At 43.7% G+C, this 20,702-nt stretch overlaps 1 protein-coding gene across 10 annotated transcripts in view; it reads left to right on the plus strand.

Annotated features, from left to right (window-relative positions):
* Positions 1 to 20,702, plus strand: part of ABI1 (abl interactor 1) — a 97,726-nt gene that overhangs the window by 25,422 nt on the left and 51,602 nt on the right. For all 10 annotated transcript variants that reach the window (XM_080974465.1, XM_080974468.1, XM_080974467.1 and 7 more), the window contains exon 2: positions 12,307 to 12,474. In XM_080974465.1, the coding sequence (XP_080830591.1) occupies positions 12,307 to 12,474 (168 nt within the window). The remainder of the gene's footprint in view (positions 1 to 12,306; positions 12,475 to 20,702) is intronic.

Genomic DNA, 20,702 nt, shown 5'->3' on the forward strand with positions numbered 1-20,702 from the left:
CCTCTGACTCCACCCCCTGGGTTCTGATTGGGTAACCTGTTTAACTATTTCACCTCAAGCACTCTCATATGTTAACATAACACCATGTTGTCTATCACAGGGCTTTAAATGAAGGGTGTGAATGTGGTCTAATTTCAGTGGTGGTAGGTGAGGCTTGGTGCCAGTCCAGTTCTCTGTGGGTGCACGTTGTCACTGAGACTCCTGCCTAATAGTTCCTGCTTACCATCTCCTGTTCTGATAAGGCCAGTAGACTCCCAGCTTTGTTATCAGGCTTGAGTTGCTACTAACTAAAAAATGCAAACAGTTAAAGAACTTGGGAGCTGAGATTGTAAGACACAGCAAAATAGGAGATAAAGCCAAGATCCTCAGAACAGAATGTTCTGTGTAATTTGCATTGCAGTTCAAGCAACAAATTTGATGTTTTGTGCAGAATTCTGCATCCTGTGGACTTCTTACATTATAAAAGCAAGTTTCTAGTTACCAATGGCTCTGAAGTCATACTTGATAGTAGTAGATACTAGGAAGGATTCCCAGTTTTAACAGGGGTTAAAACTTAAGGCTACTCATTTCCCCCACCCTTTTCTCATGACTGGCAGAAACATAATACAGTAAGGGAGGGGGGAGGTTGTCAAGTTGGTTAATTTACATAATTTATGCTGATTGTATAATTAATGGTTCATGATTGAGAATTCTGCTCTACTTGGGTGCCGAGTTGTTTTCTTTTTATTAGCTGAAGGGCATAAACAGCCATGCACACAATTCTTGAAAATTACTTTTGCTTTCCCTTGGTTAATGCTGTACTTCTCTGAAATTAACCAGTGCGGAGTTAACCCGCTGTTTTCACATTCTTGTGGTCTAAATGCATATTGTTTAGCTTAATGACCTGAACTTCAGTCCTCTCAAAAATTGCAGTTATTATGAATCAGCGTGACTAAGCAAATGTAATCACTCTGAGCTGAAATGTAAACATTTTCCTAAGGCAAACTTGGCATGCTTTTCTGTTCCTTTCCCTTGTCTTCCTATCTGCCTTAAACTATTAATAGTATTTTAAGCACAGAAGAATATAGAAATGTAGAGCCGGAAAGGGACCTTGAGCAACCACCATTTTGTAATCTACATTCATCCTCAAGTGGACATCAAAATGATTCTTCCCCCTGTCACATTTTAATGGTCATTTTACAAGCAGTTGTAGCAGCAAAAAGAAGGAATGTCCAAGCTGGCCTGTTGCCTCTTTCCTCCTTTCCCAGGATCCTGAGAGACCCTTTCCCACATTCCTTGGGGCGAACACACACACACACACACACACACACACACACACACACAACAAAGCAAAGCCAAAAGTGTAAATGTGTCTCTCTCATCAGATCTCACCCCCCCCCCCTTTTTCAGGGAGCTAAATTTTTATGTCTGGCATTTCCACTTCAAAAAGAATATTCTGTAGGGCAGCTAGAAAAAAAATATCTGTGCTTGAGGCCTTAGAGATCCTTATCAGTCAGAAGAGACAGTGGGGAACTAGATGGACTAACAGGCTGGTTCGGTGGGGTGCTGGGCTGGGGAGACCCAGGTCTGAATCCTCACGCAGCTGCAAAGTAGCTGAACGCTTCAGGCTCGCCTACTTCCCTCTGCATGACAGTCCCATCCAACCAATCCTTGCTCATTTGGGCTGACTTGGTCAAGCTGCGGTTCGCTCTTGATCCTGACTTGCAGCTATGTGCTCAGGACCTGATCTCGTGGGCCTTTCCCAAACAACAGACTTGGTGGATCCTCCCAGCAGGATGCTGAGCTCATTGTCTTGTTTTTGGGCCCCACCCATGTTTGGGTGGCTGGGCCATTTAACCATGACCACAGCTGCAGTGGAGTTGACTTTCTCAGGAGCTGCTGCTCTTATATAGCCAAAACAGCGTTTGAAAGGTTCTGTAATGCTTCCCAGTGCTGGCAGGGCCTTCTGTCTGGATCCCTCATGCCCCCAACCCCAGAGATCCGCTGGGGGAGACTTCCTGATATTGATGAACTACAACTCCCATCATTCCTGGCCATTGACCAACTGCATTGCTGGAGTTGTAGTTCAGCCACATCTGGAGGGCCAAAGGTTCCGCACGCCTGCTATAGATCTTTCTCCATTATAGGCTAGATCTGTAGTCCTCTGTACAGAGCAGAGTATTTTAAGAGCAGACTTACGTAGCTATGTTTCTGTTCTGCCTTGTTAAATATTAATCTCCAGACTGTTCCCCACGGTGCAGAGGAGTTCTGTGGCTGCTGCCTTAGTGAGTGCTGACCTGGCGTTCTTCCTTCCTATCTTATGTATTGAGGTCATGGCGGACCTGCTCCTGGGTCATAATGGCAAGAGCTGGGCTCCTGCTAAGCGCCTCTTAAAAGCTTTGTGGAAACGTGAAGAAACGCCCGGCAATATCTCAAGCCCCCCACCTCAAAAAACGAAAACCCACAACCCTCACTCGATAGGTAGCGCTCTCGTAATTATTTTAAATGACCTCTGGATTTACAGTTCTTAATCGTTGCTGCAAATTGGACTCTTGGCTCGTAGTCTGTAAACATTAGCTAGCGCAAGTGGGATAATTAAACCTCCGGGACACATTATCACAGATCACGTGTGGAAGGCTTAGACTGAGCTGAACAGGAACTCGAGGGGAGCCTGGAGAAACTGCGACCTGTTTCTACAACAAATAACGAAAATAGTTGAATAGTGCCTTAAAAGTGCAGGCCAGCCTTCCAAGTTCTTAAAAAAAAAACCCCAAAACAAAACACCAAATATGTGAGGTGGACGGATAACACTCTAGAGCAGCCTTTCTCAACCTTGGGTTCCCATGTGTTGTTGGACTACAACTCTCATCATCCCTGGCCATTGCTCCTGCTAGAGAGGCATGATGGGAGTTTTAGTTCATTGTCATCTGGGGACCCAGGGCTGACACAGGCTGCATTAGAGGGTTACTTCAAACTGCTGAGAGACACCAAGGAGTCTCTTGTGTCGGGGCATATATAGGGCTGCTGCTGGGAGACAAGCAGTCAGGTCCTGCGTCCATAGCAGTGACCAGCGGAGGAATGACCTTTTGGAGGAGCATAGAGAGAAGAATTGCCATGGTGCATCTGCAAGTAGCGCAAGCAGACACCTTCATCTGCCCCAGCTGCAACAAAAAAAGTTTATCCCATATCAGTCTCTACAGCAGGACCAGCAAACTTTTTCAGCAGGGGGCCAGTCCACTGTCCCTCAGACTATATTTTGAAGGAAAAAAAATATGAACGAATTCCTATGCCCCACAAATAACCCAGAGATGCATTTAAAATAAAAGCACACATTCTACTCATGTAAAAACACCAGGCAGGCCCCACAAATAACCCAGAGATGCATTTTAAATAAAAGGACACATTCTACTCATGTCTCGGCCCTGCATACCTGAAGGAGCGTCTCCACCCCCACCGTTCAGCCCGGACACTGAGATCCAGCACCAAGGGGCTTCTGGCGGTTCCCTCATTGCGAGAAGTGAGGTTACAGGGAACCAAACAGAGGGCCTTCTCGGTAGTGGCACCTGCCCTGTGGAACACCCTCCCTTCAGATGTGAAGGAAATAAGCAGCTATCCTATCTTTAAAAGACATCTGAAGGCAGCCATGTTTAGGGAAGTTTTTAATATTTAATGCTGTATTGTTTTTAACACTTGATTGGGAGCTGCCCAGAGTGGCTGGGGAGACTCAGCCAGATGGGCGGAGTATAAATAATAAATTATTATTATTATTATTTATTAATTAAAAACATGCTGATTCCCAGACCGTCTGTGGGCCGGATTCAGAAAGCAATTGGGCTGGATCCAGCCCCCGGGCCTTAGTTTGCCTACCCATGCTCTACAGCCACAGCAGGCACTGTAACTCTCGAACAGTTTGACTCCGCCACAAATCGTCCATTGTCATCCAAGATAGACAGATGCCAGCAACTGGCTGTATAGAGTTTATCTAACCACTTACTATAGGGGCGAGGCTTTCTCTCTTTCAGTGATTATTAATTGTATATGTAGGTACTGATTAATAAAGGAAGTTAATGCTGAGTATTGGGGATTATCAGAGGATTGCTGGTTGGTGATCTGAATCAATATAACTTCTTCTCAAAATAATTCCACTGGGAATGTTGGAAATGCCCTCCCCATCTGTGACTCCCAGCAACTGGTGTTTAGAAGCATAGTGTCTCTCAACAGTGGAGCTTAGAACATGACCATTGTGTTTAAGTAGCCATCACAATAGCCTTATCTTCCATGAATTTGTTAACCCCCCCTCCTGCTTTTGAAGCCATCCAATATCTTTCCTACTTCTGCAAACCTTGGGCTTCTCCCAAGTTTGCTGAGACCTCCCTCCTGTGCCTTAGTGGTGCTGTTTTGGCACTGGCAGTTAGTTGCAGCCTGAAAATTGTGGAAGGAATGACAAATGAAATGTCTACAACTCTCTTGCTATTTCCTGCTCTTCCCCCTCCTCTTTCAAGAGTCTTCCCTTGGCTGCTTACCAGACGACTCCAGCTGAGTTGGAGAGTTCAGCATCCTTTCTCCTTGCAGCCTTGCTAGACTCACAATGTCCATCTAACAACGAATCCCTTGATACTCTTTCAACACTGGAGAGTTTGGGTGAAGCCATGCTAAGGTGGTGGTGACGAAAACTGCCTGTTCAGGTCTTTAGAGGCAGGAAGGATCACTCAGTTAGTAATCTGAGACTTACTAAAGTCCTGGGCTTTGTTGTTGTTGATGATGATGATATTTTTTTATTTGTACCCCGCCCATCTGACTGGGTTGCTCCAGCCACCCTGGGCAGCTTCCAGCATAGAAAATATTAGAAACATATTAGAAAAACATAGAAAATATTAAATTTTAAAAAGCTTCCCTATACAGGGCTGCCTTCAGATGTTTCCTAAATGTTATCGAATTACTCCTTAACATCTGGTGGAAGGCATTCCACAGGGTGGGCACCACTACTAAAAAGGCCCTCTGCCTGTTAATAACGCCTGAATGAACATTAAACCAAAAATTGCTTTCGGTTGTGCACATTTTATTTTTAAACTGCTTCACAAACCCTTAGGTTTTGCTTTCTCCAAAATATGCTGGTCAGGCACAATGGAAGTCATTACAGCAGCCTTGCAAATTGGGGAAGCGTTGCTTTTTCTCCATGCCCTGGCCTTCTGCGGCTTCCTTTACCACCAGCTGCACCAGCATTTCTCTTCCTACTCTATTCAGGTAAAAAGAAGTGTGTCTAGAACAGTGCCCCCGCTTTTCCCTCCTGAACCTGGGGAGCCAGGATAGTGTAGAAGCTAAGCAATACTTGAGGCTAGCAAGAAAAACATGCCTGTTACGGCATTTGCAAATGCCTGGCTACACCTCGCCTGTTCCTTCACGGTTACCCTCAGTCTTGCTTCTGTGGTGGTGCGTGTGTAAAGGAGATGCTGCACGCGCCCATTGCCACGTGAGTGCCACACTCCCTAGTGTGACATTGAAAAAGCTAGTCTGTCAGGGGAGGGGAAACATGGGAAGGGAGATGGGGAGAAACTGGTGTTGTGGCTGCCTCCCAAATGGAGTTTAACAAGGGTGAGGCCGGTGGGGGGCGGGGAGAGAAAGCAAAATTAGCCAACTCTGGTTGCATCCTCTTCTTGCAGAAGAAGCACAGAACTAAATGAAACCACTTCTCCTCAGACACGCTTTCAGTGCCTGCCCCTCCTTGCAAAGGCAGAATGAAGGCACATCCAGTAGGTGGGCACCCTGTGTACAATGGAATCCTGATTTAAGATAGCTCTTCATATTTGAAGTGTCAAGATCAGGGGTCAGCAACCTTTTCCAGCCGTGGGCCAGTTCACCCTCCCTCAGACCATGTGGTGGGTTGGACTATATTCTGAAGGGGAAAAAAGAACGAATTCCTTTGCCCCACAAATAACCCAGAGATGCATTTTAAATAAAAGCATGCATTCTGCTCATGTAAAAACACGCTGATTCCTGAACTGTCCACAGTCTGGATTGAGAAGGCGATTGGGCCGCATCCGGCTCCTGGGCCTTAGGTTGCCTTCCCCTGGTCAAGATGATCAGTTTCTTGCCCCATCCTCCGAGCCCAGAAGGAAGAGGGAGGCAGCTCTGCATCCAGCTGTTAGATCAGAGAACTGTGTTCTGGACAGAGTGAGTTTAGCTCTTACGTTTGGCTCATAGCTGCACCTCTCTAACCTGGCAGTGGGCGTGTACATTTTTGGGACCCACTCTTTTTTTGCGATTGTAAGCAGTTTTAATGTTGCATTTTTCAATTGCCATAACCTACCCTGGCACCTTAGGGTGAAGGGCAGGTAATAAATTTAAATATTGTGATTAGCAATATAATAGTCGTAGGGGGAGGGGAAATGCCCTTAGATCACGGGTTCCAAAGTATGGCCCGTGAGCTTCATTCTGGTGGCCTATGATGTATCTGTAAAAAAGCAATTAAAATTCATAGAGTATAATAATGTAGCACATTACAGTTTCTACAACGGGCAGCAAAATCAATAAGTAGTCTGCCAAGACACTCAGCATTTTTCAGGTGATCCATGGGAAAACAAGTTTGGGAATCACCGCTGCCCTAGATCAAAAGTCGGTCTGTCTGGGGAGACTTGCCCACTCAGTCGCTTGGGATTTCCCCACTTTCCTTTTCTGCATGGAAGTGTGTGACAGGCCACATCGCAGGAGCATTGTGGACCCAGAGCTTGTTTTTAGCTTGCTCCAGGAGACTAGGCAAGTGGCTATTTACAAGCTTATATCTGAGGAAACAGGAAGCCTATGGAGACTAGGAAATGACGAGAGAGAGAGAGAGAGAGAAGGGGAACTGTGTGCCCACGGCCAATGAACTCTCTGGTTTCTGAGTCTACAGCAAATGCTGCCGTAGTGTTTGCAACCTTTCTTTGCCACAATGAGGGCTAAGAAAGTGCTTTTTGTATTAACAGGTGTACTAGGTTTCTGTGGATTCCAAGTCTGGTACTTTTTTTTAAAGATATAGCTGTATGCAGCATACACCTAAACATACAGGCTTTTGACAGTTCTGAGATTGGAAACATATTCCCTTCCAATGCCCTTATGAGGATCACTTTATGTAGATAGGGGGTGCTTGAATTACACTGAAACGTTGATATTGACATAGGCCTGTCCAATAAGCTGGCACATACTGAAACTGGTGGGAGTAGAATTTAATTCCTCAATCTACAAATAATGTACTGCAAGTGCTGCTACAACCTGAGGACAAACATAACTAGCAAACTGTTCACTTGCCAGGAAATGTAAATTGAATTCTGTAGGTTTCTCAGAAAGCTTAAGCAATAAGTGAAGTGAATTAGCGGAAGTGAATTGCTTAAATGAAAGCACGTTGACCATTGTCTTTCCTTGGCACGGTTCTGTAGGTTACAGCATCCTGTGCTAAGTAAAATGTGATGTGGACAGATTGTTTAAGTCATGTGTAAATGGATTAAAATAATCTAATTTGTTTCTCACCAGCCAGTGCTAAGTAGACTGGGCTATATGAAAACGTATGCAGGGCTCAATGCAATACTTCTGAATTTCTTTTCAGCAGGAATTCATTCGGCATCTTTTGTAGGCTTGCATTCATTAAAATTGTACAGGTCTGTTTATCCAAGGGGTTGTTGGAAAAAATAAGTTTAGCTGCAGCTCCCCCCCCCTCCTTACAGCAATTGAACTGATTCCTCAGTACATTTACATATGAACATTTGTGCTGCTTTTCAGCTACACAGCCCCAATACAGGTTAAATTGTAGTTCTTGTTGCAAGAATTATAGTAACTCTTTACAGCAACCCTTTTCAAGAAAGACTTGTTAAAAAAGCAGAATATACAAAATCATTTATTTGAACCCACAGGTATTAAACGTGATGAAAGGAAGCTTTTGAGACACACAGGGCTTCTCTTCCTAGAACTAAATAATTAGAAAGATAATGGCACCTGGCTGGCTTTTGCCAACAATGTTTGGAGGCATCCCTCAGTGCCAAAGTAGAGGAAGGAAGTTACTACAGAGGCCAACTCTCTGTATTTACCAGAGAAGGTCCCTATTTCCTTGTCCCTGCTTCTGGTAAACCATTATCCTGCCATCCCCATTTCTGCCATGTGAACATGCTTGCTTTTGGTATTTTTTAGTGTAAGCTGTTGGTAAGTTGCTTAATGTTATCAGTCACCTTGTCTGCTCGTTCATTGATCTTTAACTAGTGACCAGGATCTGCTGCTGGGTTGCAGCGTCATCTAAGATGGGTCACAACCTGGAACAGCAGCAGTATACAAATCTATGGTAAATTTTTAAAAAGAAATAGGTCCTCAAATGGATGTTTGAGTTCAAAGTGGGCCCCAGGTCTGAAAACATGGAAGACTAGAACACATGCGTCTCATTGCGTACCACATGGGCATTGAGGTACCAGCTTGCCATTTCACTCACTGCAATCAGTATTCTTTCACCACGGAGGATAGTATTGTAGACAGATAGGGGGGTTTTTTTGGCTATAACTTTCACCATAATAACCATTGCCCTCTTGGCTGCTGGACCTGTGAAGGACAGGGCTGTTGTAAATTAAATGAATATAGCGTCCAAGTGATAATATTGTAGACTTGTCATAGTGGAGCTTACTAAGTGATCTTTGACTTGAGAATAGAAGTTTCATAGTGTAGCAAATCCCTGTTTTCATCTGTGACAAGCTGGAAGTATAGCACAGGGGTATGTTGCAGCAGACAGTTAATTAGTTTGTTCATAAAGTTGCCTCCAGGGACAAAGTAGTAAATGAAAAATGTGTTTCCTCCAGAGGGAGAACTACTTAGGTGCGAGGCATGACTATATCCCCATCCAAGCCTTGTGGGACTCTTGGAAGTGAGGGGTAAAAGCCTCATCCAAAGTACAACAGCAGTTTATCTTATCAAAGCTGGAGGTTAATGTGGAAGGTGTATAGTGTAGATGCCTGGATAGTTCAGTCGGTTAGAGCATGGTATTGATAATGCCAGGGTTGCAGGTTTGATTCCTGTATGGGACAATGCATATTCCTGCATTGCAAGGGGTTGGGTGATCCTCAAGAGTCTCATCCACCTCTACAATTCTATGACTCCAAGTACAAAATCTATTATCTTCTCTCTAGCTTTACTCCTGCATTATTTTGCTAGAGGGCTTCAACTTCCAATGCTACAAATGTGCTGAAGACATCTGCTTTACCCCTGACCTTCCTAGAAGGTCTGAAGGGGGCTCATAATAAGCGCATTTGACTGAACGCACTTGCAAGCCCCTTGTGATCGGGAACCCTGACCGTTGGGAGACTTGCAAGTGCATTCAAGCAGAAGACCCTCTCAGATCTTTCTGCTCAATGCAGAAAGGTTGAGAGTCTGTGGGTGGACCTGTCTCTACTCGCTAGTTCTAACCCTTGTGAAGTCTTTTGAATGCTTTCATAGGACACCTGACTTCCAGTTACTTGTTGGTTGGAACTTTCCCAGCCAGCACAAACATTCTTTTATTAAATTCGCCATTGAGAGAAATGTAGTTATCCAATGGAAAAGCCTTGTTTGGTGTGTTGAGAAGAGATGGCAGACCTATAATCCTGCACCCCAGCTCCTTTTGCTTCTTTGCGAATAGAAGAAGCATTTTTACTGCATGCCTCCCTCCTTATTGCCCCAGTCTTTCGATTCCACTGCAATTTTAATAGTAGGGAAAGACATTTAGATGGAGGGGTTAATGATGCAACATTGAAAGCTCCGGTTTGCACTCACTGCAGTCAGGAAATACAAAGCTAGGTTTGAGTGCCAATTGAACACTCCATTTCCTGGCTAAGCTTGCTATTTAGGCTGCATAGAACCTGTGTCTGTATGTTTCTCTGTGCCTTCCTGTTTGCACATTTCAGTTTGTCAATAGCAATATTTCTTCCTTTGAAAGAAGCACTCTGGTGGATATAAAGTGCTGTGCCAAACGGAAATGGTGTGCTTCGTTTAGCGTTTTGATAGCAACCTGTCTGAACTATGTGCTTATCATTCCGGAAAAGCAAAAGGCTGCTCTTCCTGCATACGGCTTCCTGTGCATGCCGATCAGCTGCAGCATGCTCTCGATCTAAGCGACATTAGGAGACTTGGGAAGTTTGCAAGTGCCACAATTCAGAGAGACCTAGAGATCATAAAGCCTTTAGGTTAGCCCAGAAGCCGTGTGTGAATGTTACAGCTGTAGCAGTCCCAAATGCTGGCTTAGCCATCTTTGCAGGAAGATAAAGCAATTTTATTTGGCCCTAAAATATTTTTACTGTACCTATCTGTTAGAAGGCAGGCTGAACGTTGGTTCTAGATAGCTTAGAGGTTTTGTTGCTCCATTATCTTGACTGTTTGCACTGTTTCTTCTTGCTTGCCCTTCTTTTGCTTGTCCACATTCTCCTGTTTGTGAGAAGTGATGTAGAATCCTGTGGCACAGTATATAATCTGGAAACCAAAAAATCCCTGATTCAAATCTCACTCCAGCTCTGAACTGTTTAATAGCCTTAGGAAAGTATATCTTATGTATCAGCCCTATATTGCAAACGGGCTGTTCATAGCTGCTGGCACTGGATGCTCAGATATGTGCTCTCCAACATTTTAGCAATAGGCCGTTGAAGGTCTCAAGTCCCTGCAATATTCCACTCACGTTTGGAACAGCTGTTCTGTGGGAGGCAGGAGGATGGGACTTGTTTGATTAAGTTGTAGTTAGTGTTGCAGAGGAAGGCGATAGAGCAATGATGTAGCTGGGTGAAACACATGAATGGAAATGCTTTCTTTACCCCTTCCCAACATGCACAAGGAAATTTAATTTTCATAATTAAAAGTTGTGCTGCCCTTTTGCTTAAACAACACCCTTAACAGTGTGAGTCCAATGTTATGAATGCTGAGCCAAAGCTTAGAATTCAAACCTTTTGAATTTGCTGTTGAATATTTTGGAGGCTGACATTTTGTGGTGGGCAATTAAGGAATCTTCTAGTTCTGGCAAAAGATCTATGTTCTGTAGTATTGGAACTTCACTCCAAGAATGGATGGAGTGGTTCCTTTAAGTTCTGGAAATTATTGAGACTGATGTACTATTGGAGTAATGGCATATATGTCCCAACTTTTAGGGGGAAAGAGCTTTGCTGGAGTAGGCCAAGGTCTGTTGCTCCCTAGTAACTGGTATTCAGAGGCATATTGATTCTAAACTTGGAGGACATGTGTGTATCTCTATCATCTATCTATCTCTATCATCTATCATTTATCTATCTAATCTATCTATGCCCCATTGATGAATCTGTCTGATCCACTTTCAAAGCCATCTAAAAGAGTGGCAAAGGACGTGGGTGGTTTGTGGGTTAAACCACAGAGCCTAGGACTTGCTGATCAGAAGGTCAGCGGTTCGAATCCCCGTGATGGGGTGAGCTCCCATTGCTCGGTCCCTGCTCCTGCCAACCTAGCAGTTCGAAAGCATGTCAAAGTGGAAGTAGATAAATAGGTACCGCACCGGTGGGAAGGTAAACAGTGTTTCCTTTCACTGCTCTGGTTCGCCAAAAGTGGCTTAGTCATGCTGGCCACATGACCTGGAAGCTGTACGCCGGCTCCCTCGGCCAATATAACGAGATGAGCACCGCAACCCCAGAGTTGGCCACGACTGGACCTAATGGTCAGGGGTCCCTTTACCTTTACCTAAAATAGTGGCCATCAGTCACTTCTTGTTACAGTTAATTCAATAAGTTAACAGCATGTTGAGCGCCTTTTTAATTTTAGTGGAACTCATGAATAATATTGGGAAGATGCTTGTTTAGCAAGTTGTATTTGTAAAACAATAAGAAATGTAACTGGTTTAAGCAGTAAGGAAAGCTTTTACAACATTTCTCCAAAAGTTTTAGTAGGCAATCTAGATCCAATGGCGTTTTTTTTCTAGGAGGATTGTGGGAAAGAGAACATCTAGCACAAGGGGGGGGGGAGGGAAGGAATGTGCCCTCCTGATTTACGCAGGATTTCTGAAATTCTACACTTCAAGAATATTGGGGAATTTTTATTCCACCGTCCTCCATTCTCTGCCTAGAATAAAATATATAGGAGAGCTATAAACGTGTTGCTGTAGTAAATTATTAGAGGTTTCCTACTGATCCTGCAACAGAATTTTAAACAAGACCATTTTCTGCTAGTTGCTTATTCCTTCTGCTCTCTCTGTGTTGCGGATTTCTGGTTCCACCTTATCAGACTGCACATCCAGTAATAAGGTCTTCTGGGTGATCTAAATTATTAAAGAGGTTCTTCTCCCTCTCTCTGAACTTCGAAAAATAATACATCTCTCTCTCTTCGTTCCTTCAGGCTCCAGACAAAAGGAAAGCATTAGAAGAGACCAAAGCATACACAACTCAGTCTTTGGCCAGTGTTGCTTATCAGATCAATGCACTGGCCAACAATGTGCTCCAACTACTGGATATCCAAGCGTCCCAGCTCCGGAGAATGGAGTCCTCAATCAATCATATTTCCCAGGTAATTTCCCCCCAGAGATGTTAAAGATATACTTTTCTTGGGTGTTCCAAAGATGTAAGAGATTTTTTGAGATGGTTCACATGTGATGGCAACTCATGGTTTGATAGTAATGTAAATAAGCCTCAGGCTTGCATATGCTTTCATTCTCTAGTGTGTTCGGATCACCTTTTGTAGCTAGTCGTAGCACAGAAAGAAGAAATGCCGTGGTGTAGCACAACTGGACGCCTTCATCTGTCCCAGCTGCAACAAAGCACATCTCTTCTGTATCTGTTTCTACAGCCCAGGGGCACCAGCTCTTGGGGGCCCGAGCCCTTTTGGGCCCTCCCAATATTTTTGGGTGGGGGCTGCACCCCTCCCATGTCCAAAGAACACATGGGTGGAGCTGAGCGCGGCACGCCTTCAGTGGTCAGCTTCTTCTCCTTCCGCAGAGGGGGAGGATGGCTGAAGCAGTGTGATGTTGCCCCCCCATCACCCTCGCAAGCTGGCATCTCTGCTACCGACGCAGCAAGTGCTGCGATCTTCCAACAGTTTGATTTCACCCCTAAAGGCACACCCCTCCATTGCCAACTGAGACCGACGGATGCCAACAACAACAGTCACTACATTCACTTGCCCTCCGAACCCGTGTTTCAAATCACAATCAAACTACAGTCGTACCTTGGAAGTCGAACGGAATCCATTCCGGAAGTCCATTCGACTTCCAAAACGCGGCTTCTGATCGGCTGCAGGAAGCTCCTGCAGCCAATTGGAAGCCCCGTCGGACGTTCGGCTTCCAAAAACAGTTTGCAAGCCGGAACACTCACCTCCCGGATTTGCAGCGTTCTGGGGCCAAAACGTTCGAGAACTAAGCTGTTCAAAAACCAAGGTACGACTGTAATGTTAGATTCTGGTTTGGGGGGTAAGCAAGAGCCATAGTTTACTGAATGAATGTACTTTTTGTTACAGTTTCAGACTGTTAGCATTAGATACATAAAACAAACGGCTAAAGAGCAGATATATATAAATATACATTTTTTTGGTTTTATTTTTTAAATGGCAGGACATCAGCAGGTTTGTGGATGTTGGGTGATATCCAGCTAAGTCATACTAAGAGCACTGAAATCAGTAGACATAAGTTATTGGCGTCACTGATCACCCCTCCCCTAGCCAGATTGTCTTTAATCTTATAAGCTTGTTTTATATCTTACTGGCTGCTTATTAATACTAATTGTGCCATAGTCTGAATTCTCTGCTGGTACAAAAGGTGCAGCCCCCTGTTTTGTTTAGCTCTTGGCTTGAGCTGAAGGCCCTGCTATGAAGAAAGCTTTTGAGTCACCTGATACATGAACTGTTTGCTAAAAGATTGTGAACAATTAATGCTTTGTAAAGCATTTTGAGAGTATTTAGCAAGGACACTTGTAGCTCTTTTGGTCGTTAGGCCTTTTGAAAATTAATCTCTGTTGTATAAGCCTCCCCAGACTTCTTTATAAAAGTTTAGCTTATATCTAGCTCTACATTGTGAGGTTCTTTTAAAAAGTTAGCCAATTGTTCTTCATTAGCTTTCTTTAAAAAACAAAATCCTATACCCAGCCTTTGCTTTCCACTTAGTTTACCTCTATGATTTTGTGTGTGTGTGTGTGTGTGTGTGTGTGTGTGTGTTTGTGTTAGAAACTGAGATATGAAAGCCAGGAGCCAAATGGCATCTTAAATCTAGGTTATGGGTGCAACAACAGAATGTATAGATGCATTTTTTTCATAGCAAGAATACAAAGCTGAAAATGAATGAACTGCAGCTAAAATATTTTGTTCATTTTTCACATGTTCATTTTTCAGTTCTTCCCCTGCCCACCCACCTAATATTCTAAAGAGGGTCTCTTCTCCAGTCTTCAGAGAGTAGCTGGAAGTGGGGAGGCAGAAAAAAGTCCCCCTTTCCTTCCACTCTGCAGTTTTTATCTGAAATGTTAGGTGTAGTACTGCTACCAGAGCTCAGAAACTCCTCGCACTAATGAAATTCCCTGTTGCAGAATGCGCTCAGAACAATGGGAGTTTCAAACACTGGTGTGTGTGTGTGTGTGTGTGTGTGTGTGCGCGCGCACTGTCTTTTGAGTTAAGTCACTTTGTCTACATGGATAGGAAGAACTATAATTACTTATTTCCAGCGCTTTGCAGTGCAATGTGCTGCAGTGGAAGTTGTAGAAGGCAGATCTGGTGCATTGCATTCTGATATTTTTTGAAGGCCTCTTTGGGATTTACACAAAAAAAGCAAAAACGTCTGCACATTCTGCTCCACCCTCCATTTAGCAACTACTTTCCTCCTAATCTGTGGCTTGAGTGTGACTACTGTGGTTCCCTTTGAGCATGGCTTGCTCGTCTACAAGATGGAATCAACTGTTGCATTTCCAATAGCTGTTAACTCTTAAGCAACTTCCTTTCAGCAGTTTCTCCTGCTAGGCTACTATACTTACTGTTAGGTTTCCCTTGAGGTTCAAAACACTTGTCGGACTTTGCTGTTCTTTCACATTTCAGCATCTCTACCAGAAATGTCAGAGGAAGTTGGACTTTCTGAAAGAGCTGTTGAAAGGGAAATTGCTTGCCGCTACCATGGCCTCCTAGGGTCTTCCCAGCAAGGGTTTTGCTAAGTTGGTTGCGAAATCATATGCACTACTGAAGTCCCAGATTTTCATTAAGCCTTACCTGGGCAGTTACTGTTAGCAAAATAGGTCCCAGCTTGCCTGGTTAAGTGCCATCAATTTGGGATAATGGCATGTACTTCAAGGTAAAGTGTGGTTTTTAAGGCACCAGTTTTCAGACTGTTCTGGGGGCTCCAGGAATTCCTTAGAAACCTCTTAGGAGTTTCTGTATTGAGGGCAAGATTCACAGAAAGGCATGAATAGAGGACAAACTTCCACCGCTATTGAACTGTGTAGCATAGTGAAGCAGTGTGTGTGAATGTGTTCTGGGGTGCCTTCTCAGTCCGTGTGAGGTTACAATGGCTGCAAGAGGTCTGTGCTATTCCAACATGAATAGTGTGCACCCTAGAATACATTCCCCAGAATACTCTGCAACGAGTAGGTTCTGTGGAAGATGGATGGAAGGGGTTTTTTTTGGCAGATGTATCCATGTGGAATGAAGACCATGGTTTTGTATGCTTTTATGTGTCAGGTGTGTGATACTTTATTGCAAAAACTGAGAGTTTAAAGAGTATCAGGGCATTTTTGTTTATTACTTAACCCAAATTCCCCACCACTACACACACCACTTGGAAATTGCCAAGGGTCTCGGTGGACCCCTTTATGACTTTATTCCCCTGTTGTAATGTGCTGCAATAGACGCTGTATGGTTTTTCATTGTATTTTCATTGCGTTAAACCACAGAGCCTAGGACTTGCTGATCAGAAGGTCAGCGGTTTTAATCCCTGCGACGGGGTGAGTTCCCGTTGCTCGGTCCCTGCTCCTGCCAACCTAGCAGTTCGAAATCATGTCAAAGTGCAAGTAGATAAATAGGTACCACTCCGGCGGGAAGGTAAATGGCGTTTCCGTGCGTTGCTCTGGTTCGCCAGAAGCGGCTTAGTCATGCTGGCCACATGACCCAGAAGCTGGATGCCAGCTCCCTCGGCCAATAAAGCGAGATGAGCGCTGCAACCCCAGAGTCGGCCACGACTGGACCTAATGGTCAGGGGTCCCTTTACCTTTACCTTTATTGTATTTTATTGTGTTATAATTTGAATTAAAAATACAATATAAGAAATAAGCAATAAAAAATACAATTGAAAGTCAATATAAATAATGGTATGGCTGTGCCATCCGTCTCACATCTTCAACCACAAATCTGCACGCACACATAAATGAAGTTCTTGTGGGCCACAGTTTGGGAACTTCTGACTAAGCCCACATGCATGGAATCAAGCAGTTGTTTGAAATTCACAGCCTTAGTGGATGTTTTGAGGGCTTGTAAAGAATTGCATGAAAACAGGAAGGTTATATTCTAAAATGGTCTTACCATTCTAAGCCTGGCAACTTCCAGCTACATAAGTGGGAAGCCCTTTTGACACTTCTGGAAAGATGTCTGAGCATCAGCAGGTATCCAGGAAGGAGTTCTACAGCTAGAGCTATTTCTGGAGTATTCAATGTCTTGCTTAATGCAAACTATTTAAAGCACAGATTCAGGAATAAAAACAATATCTTGTGCAGCCTTAATGCATTGTGGTGTTTGAAAGCTCCTGCTTATGATCTGTTTTTTTTTTTTTTAATATATTTTTTTTCAAATGCCAGGGATTTGTAAAGCCAGAAGCTGTTGTGTTATAACTATGGAACAGACTTCAAGAGAGTTTTCTCTACAGCGCTCTATTTTAGGATTATATTTTCAATATGTAATTTTTGATCCATAAAAAGTTACCAGAAAATCATCAATTAGTGCTGAAATAGCGTAAATGCTTCTATGATTAATGCACAATTAATACTTCTTTTCAAAAAGTTGCATAATATTCAGCACTAAAAACTCTGATACCCAAGGTTTTTCATGCATTTATAGCTCTGATTTGTGTCAGTGGGTGGGGGTGGGTGGGTGTATAATTTCTCACAAAATAAAAAGCTGCTTCTGAACAATGCTTTCCTTTTTATATGTAACCTGGTATTATCAAACCACCAAATGTTCTGAAATCACATCAGACCTCAATTGTCTTCGGCATGAGATGTTCTTGATGTATGTGGTATTTGTCCTCTGGGTGAATTCCAGTTTCCCCGTGATGATGAGAATCAACGTTTTAAAATTGGGCACTTGGTGTCAATGATCATAATATTCTTTTGATTGTATTTGTCTTAAACCAAATTTAATATTGTATTTTTAAATTGCTGTAACCCAGCCTGGGAACTTGTGGTGAAGGGTGAGTAAGAAATTGAATGTAATAACAACAGGAGCAGGAGTTATGAACACATTTTACAGCGACATTTGATAATTACCATCATGTAAAGGGAACAGTAGCATTTATATGGTGCTTTTAGAGTGTTCAAAACACTTTGCATTGCTGTGCTGTAAGCAAGGGTGGGGGAACTATGTTTCTCCAGGGGAGGCACCTGTCGTGCTGGCTAGGACTGATGCAATTAGGTGTCCCAACATCTGCAGAGTGACACTTCCCTCTCCTTGCTGTAAAGTGAGGAAGATGTCGATAGCATTAAACATGCTATACGTTCTTGAAGAGTATGAACAGTTATTCCCCGCTCGCCTCACCTTGCCATGTAATAAATAAATAAAACAGCTTGGAATGAAGCTACAGACAACCAGTCTCTTCTGAGTTGAGATTTCTTTAAAATAATATAGCAGGTTTGCTGCAAATGTTTTATTGGACTTAAGGTCCTTTGCTTGTTGTAGAACGGTGTGGGGAACCGTTGGCTCTCCAAATGCTGCTGAACTACAGTGCCCATCATCCCTATCCATTGGCCTTGTTTGCTGGGGCTGTTGGGAGTTGTAGTTCAGCAGCATTGGAAGGCCCAAAGGGTTCCCACACCTGTTGTGGAGCGTCTCCAAAGCGGATGGTGCATTACTGTTACTTCACTGTTGCGAGTAGTTCTGAATATACAGGCATCTCCTCACCCTCATGTGTTGGGAAATAGATAGATAGATGATAGAATCATAGAAGGAAATTGGGGGGTGGGGTTGGAGCTGGAGAATCCAGAGACCCTCCCTGGAGCCTGAAGAGGATGTTGGTGTGGGTGGAGGAAGCCCCAAAGAGACCTGAGGAGCAATAGGGCTTTGTTTAGGCTGCTCAGCCTCCCTATCTTAACAGCTGAGGTATGGGGTAGCTCAGCTGCCGCCGCTTTCCCGTCCAGCCTCCAGCCAGCCCCAGAGCTTCAAAGCTCTAGTTGAAGAGAGAGTTTTGTGGAGAGATGGAGAGAGCGAGAGCTGGAGAGCAGGAAAAAGAGGCTTTTTAGAGGGTGTTCCCCAGTGCTCTAAAATTCTACACTGCAGCACAACTTCAGCACAAATGCATTGCATCGGTATTCTACCTCTGTACATACTTGGCTGTTTGTTGAGTTTAGGAATCCTGTCTTCCACTTAGTTCTTTAAGAAGAAGTTAGGCAAAACTGAGCAAATTTGCAGGGGTGGGGGTGGGAGGTAAAGGAAAGGCTTATTCAGCAATTTTTATGAGGAAAAGGTTAGACAAAGTAGGTATGCTTTCAGCGTTTGAAAAATAGAAAATTAAGACAGGGACTTAATGGCAGCCTTAACATAACCCGATGGTGATGAAAGTGTGTGCTCTTGACTGTTATAACTGGAGGTGCAAGAAGTAGTGAGTTTAAATTACAAAAAGGTGTGTTGAGGCTTCCTAAAGGTTTAATTAATTGTTAGACAAAAACACAATGTAATGCAGTCCCAGCATGTGTCTCTTTGTTGTTGAGAGGGAGCAGTAGTGGAGCAAAGAAATGGAACAGGTGACATAGCCCTTTCTCTCTCCCCCCCCCACTCCAAATTTTCTCCCCAGCTGCTCACCTTTCCCCATCCCTTCTCCCCAATGGTCACAAGAACACATTTGGAAGGTAGGGTGGGGAAGAAAGAAAAGAAGGCTGCAAGCTGAGAGTAAAATTGTTTTGTTGCAACAGCGTTCCTTTCCCAGGCATTATATAAAGGTGACTTCATTTTGCTTAATCCTAGGCTTCTGAACTTATTACATAGTGATTCAAACTTGAAAGATGGAATGCGCCTTCTCTGTTTTGTTGAAATTTCTATTGCAAAATAAAAAATCTGACTCAGATAGCTCAGTTGGATAGAGCATGTTGCTGATAATGCCAAGGTTGCAGCATATCCAGCGATCAAAGATGATTGGGGGGAGTCTTAACAGCTTCTGGAGCGCCAAAAATCTCCTCTCCCTGCCCTAAAGACTGCATTAGATGTGTGTTTAGCCTACTCAAGAGAGCTGGTGTGCATGCTTGGAGATGCTGTCAAAAATTATACTCGGAGGAGCTTTTCTTTCATACTAGCATAACATTTTAAGAACACACTCTGTGGCAAACCTGTGAAGAGTGTTTCACTACTCTGGCATAGCTTTTAAAAGGTCTTGCTGTGGGGATCATCTGTAGCACAGTGTGCTTGAGCATGCTGCATGTCTCCGGAGGCTACTGGGCTGTGTGTGTGTGTGTGTGTGTGTGTGTGTGTGTGTGTGTGTGTGTGTTATCATGCTGATTGTGAAGAGAAACAATGTGCAAAGGACTAAGAGCTTTGAAATATGCGTATTTGTGTGAGAGTTATCAAGAGGAGCCTGTTTTAAGCAGCATCTCTTTGGCAAGCATGATGTTTACCACAGCTTGGAAGGACTGGGCTTGAAGTAGATGATGTCATGATTTTCTATGGCTCCGTTCTGGGACTTTGCTGGTCAGTAGCAGTCATCACATACCTGTGCCCCTATCCTCCAAAGGGGAACATGTGAGGTGGGTCTTTTATATCACAGTCCATGTACATGAAAATATAAGTCCCCCCACTTTTTTTGAAGGAAGAATCATACAGCTGCTTGTATGGCCCTATACATTGAGTGGCTGCAGAGCCCATCTCGTGTGTACTTCTGCCACATGAGAATTGTCACTTCCCATGTAAGCACCTACAGAGTTTATGGCAAATATGGGGAATTACCTTCGCCATAGGTCACTTGTCAATACATACATACATACTTTTATTTGTATGCTGCCTTTCCACAGTTCAAACCATGCTCAAGGTGGCTTGCAACATGAAAAAATGCATAACTACAACATAGTTTAAAAATACATAGCTACACAACGCAATGTCGTAATTTGTTTTAATTCGTTGGAAGCTGCCCAGAGTGACTAGGGTAACCCAGTAAAATGGGCGGCATATAGAATAACAGCAGCAGCAGCAACAACAACAGTGATAGTTATGAACAATAAATAAAACATTAAAAAATACACAACCAAACTGGGCAATTTCCACATAAATCACAAGTTTTAAAATATACAAAAAACCAGCAGCAATAACCTGCCCTGCCCCCTGAGTAACCTCTAACAACACCCCATCCCAAGAGTCTGTTCAGCTGCCTCAGCTTTTGCAGTTAGTGTCATTCGGGGTCCTGCCCTGACAGGCCATGAGGGAAAAGGCCTGCAGGGCAGGGAACAGGTCTTCCAGGATTCACACTCACCTGACATCGTAATGGCGTCATGTGATGCCATTTTCTTTTGCCTGTGTGATTTGAAGTCCAACCATGCATGCAAAGGCACAGGCTTTTGCAGGCACTGCCGATCAGCTGC

The sequence above is a fragment of the Podarcis pityusensis genome, assembly GCF_964106645.2.
Source record: "Podarcis pityusensis genome assembly, chromosome: 12".
Classification (NCBI taxonomy): Eukaryota; Metazoa; Chordata; class Lepidosauria; order Squamata; family Lacertidae; genus Podarcis; species Podarcis pityusensis.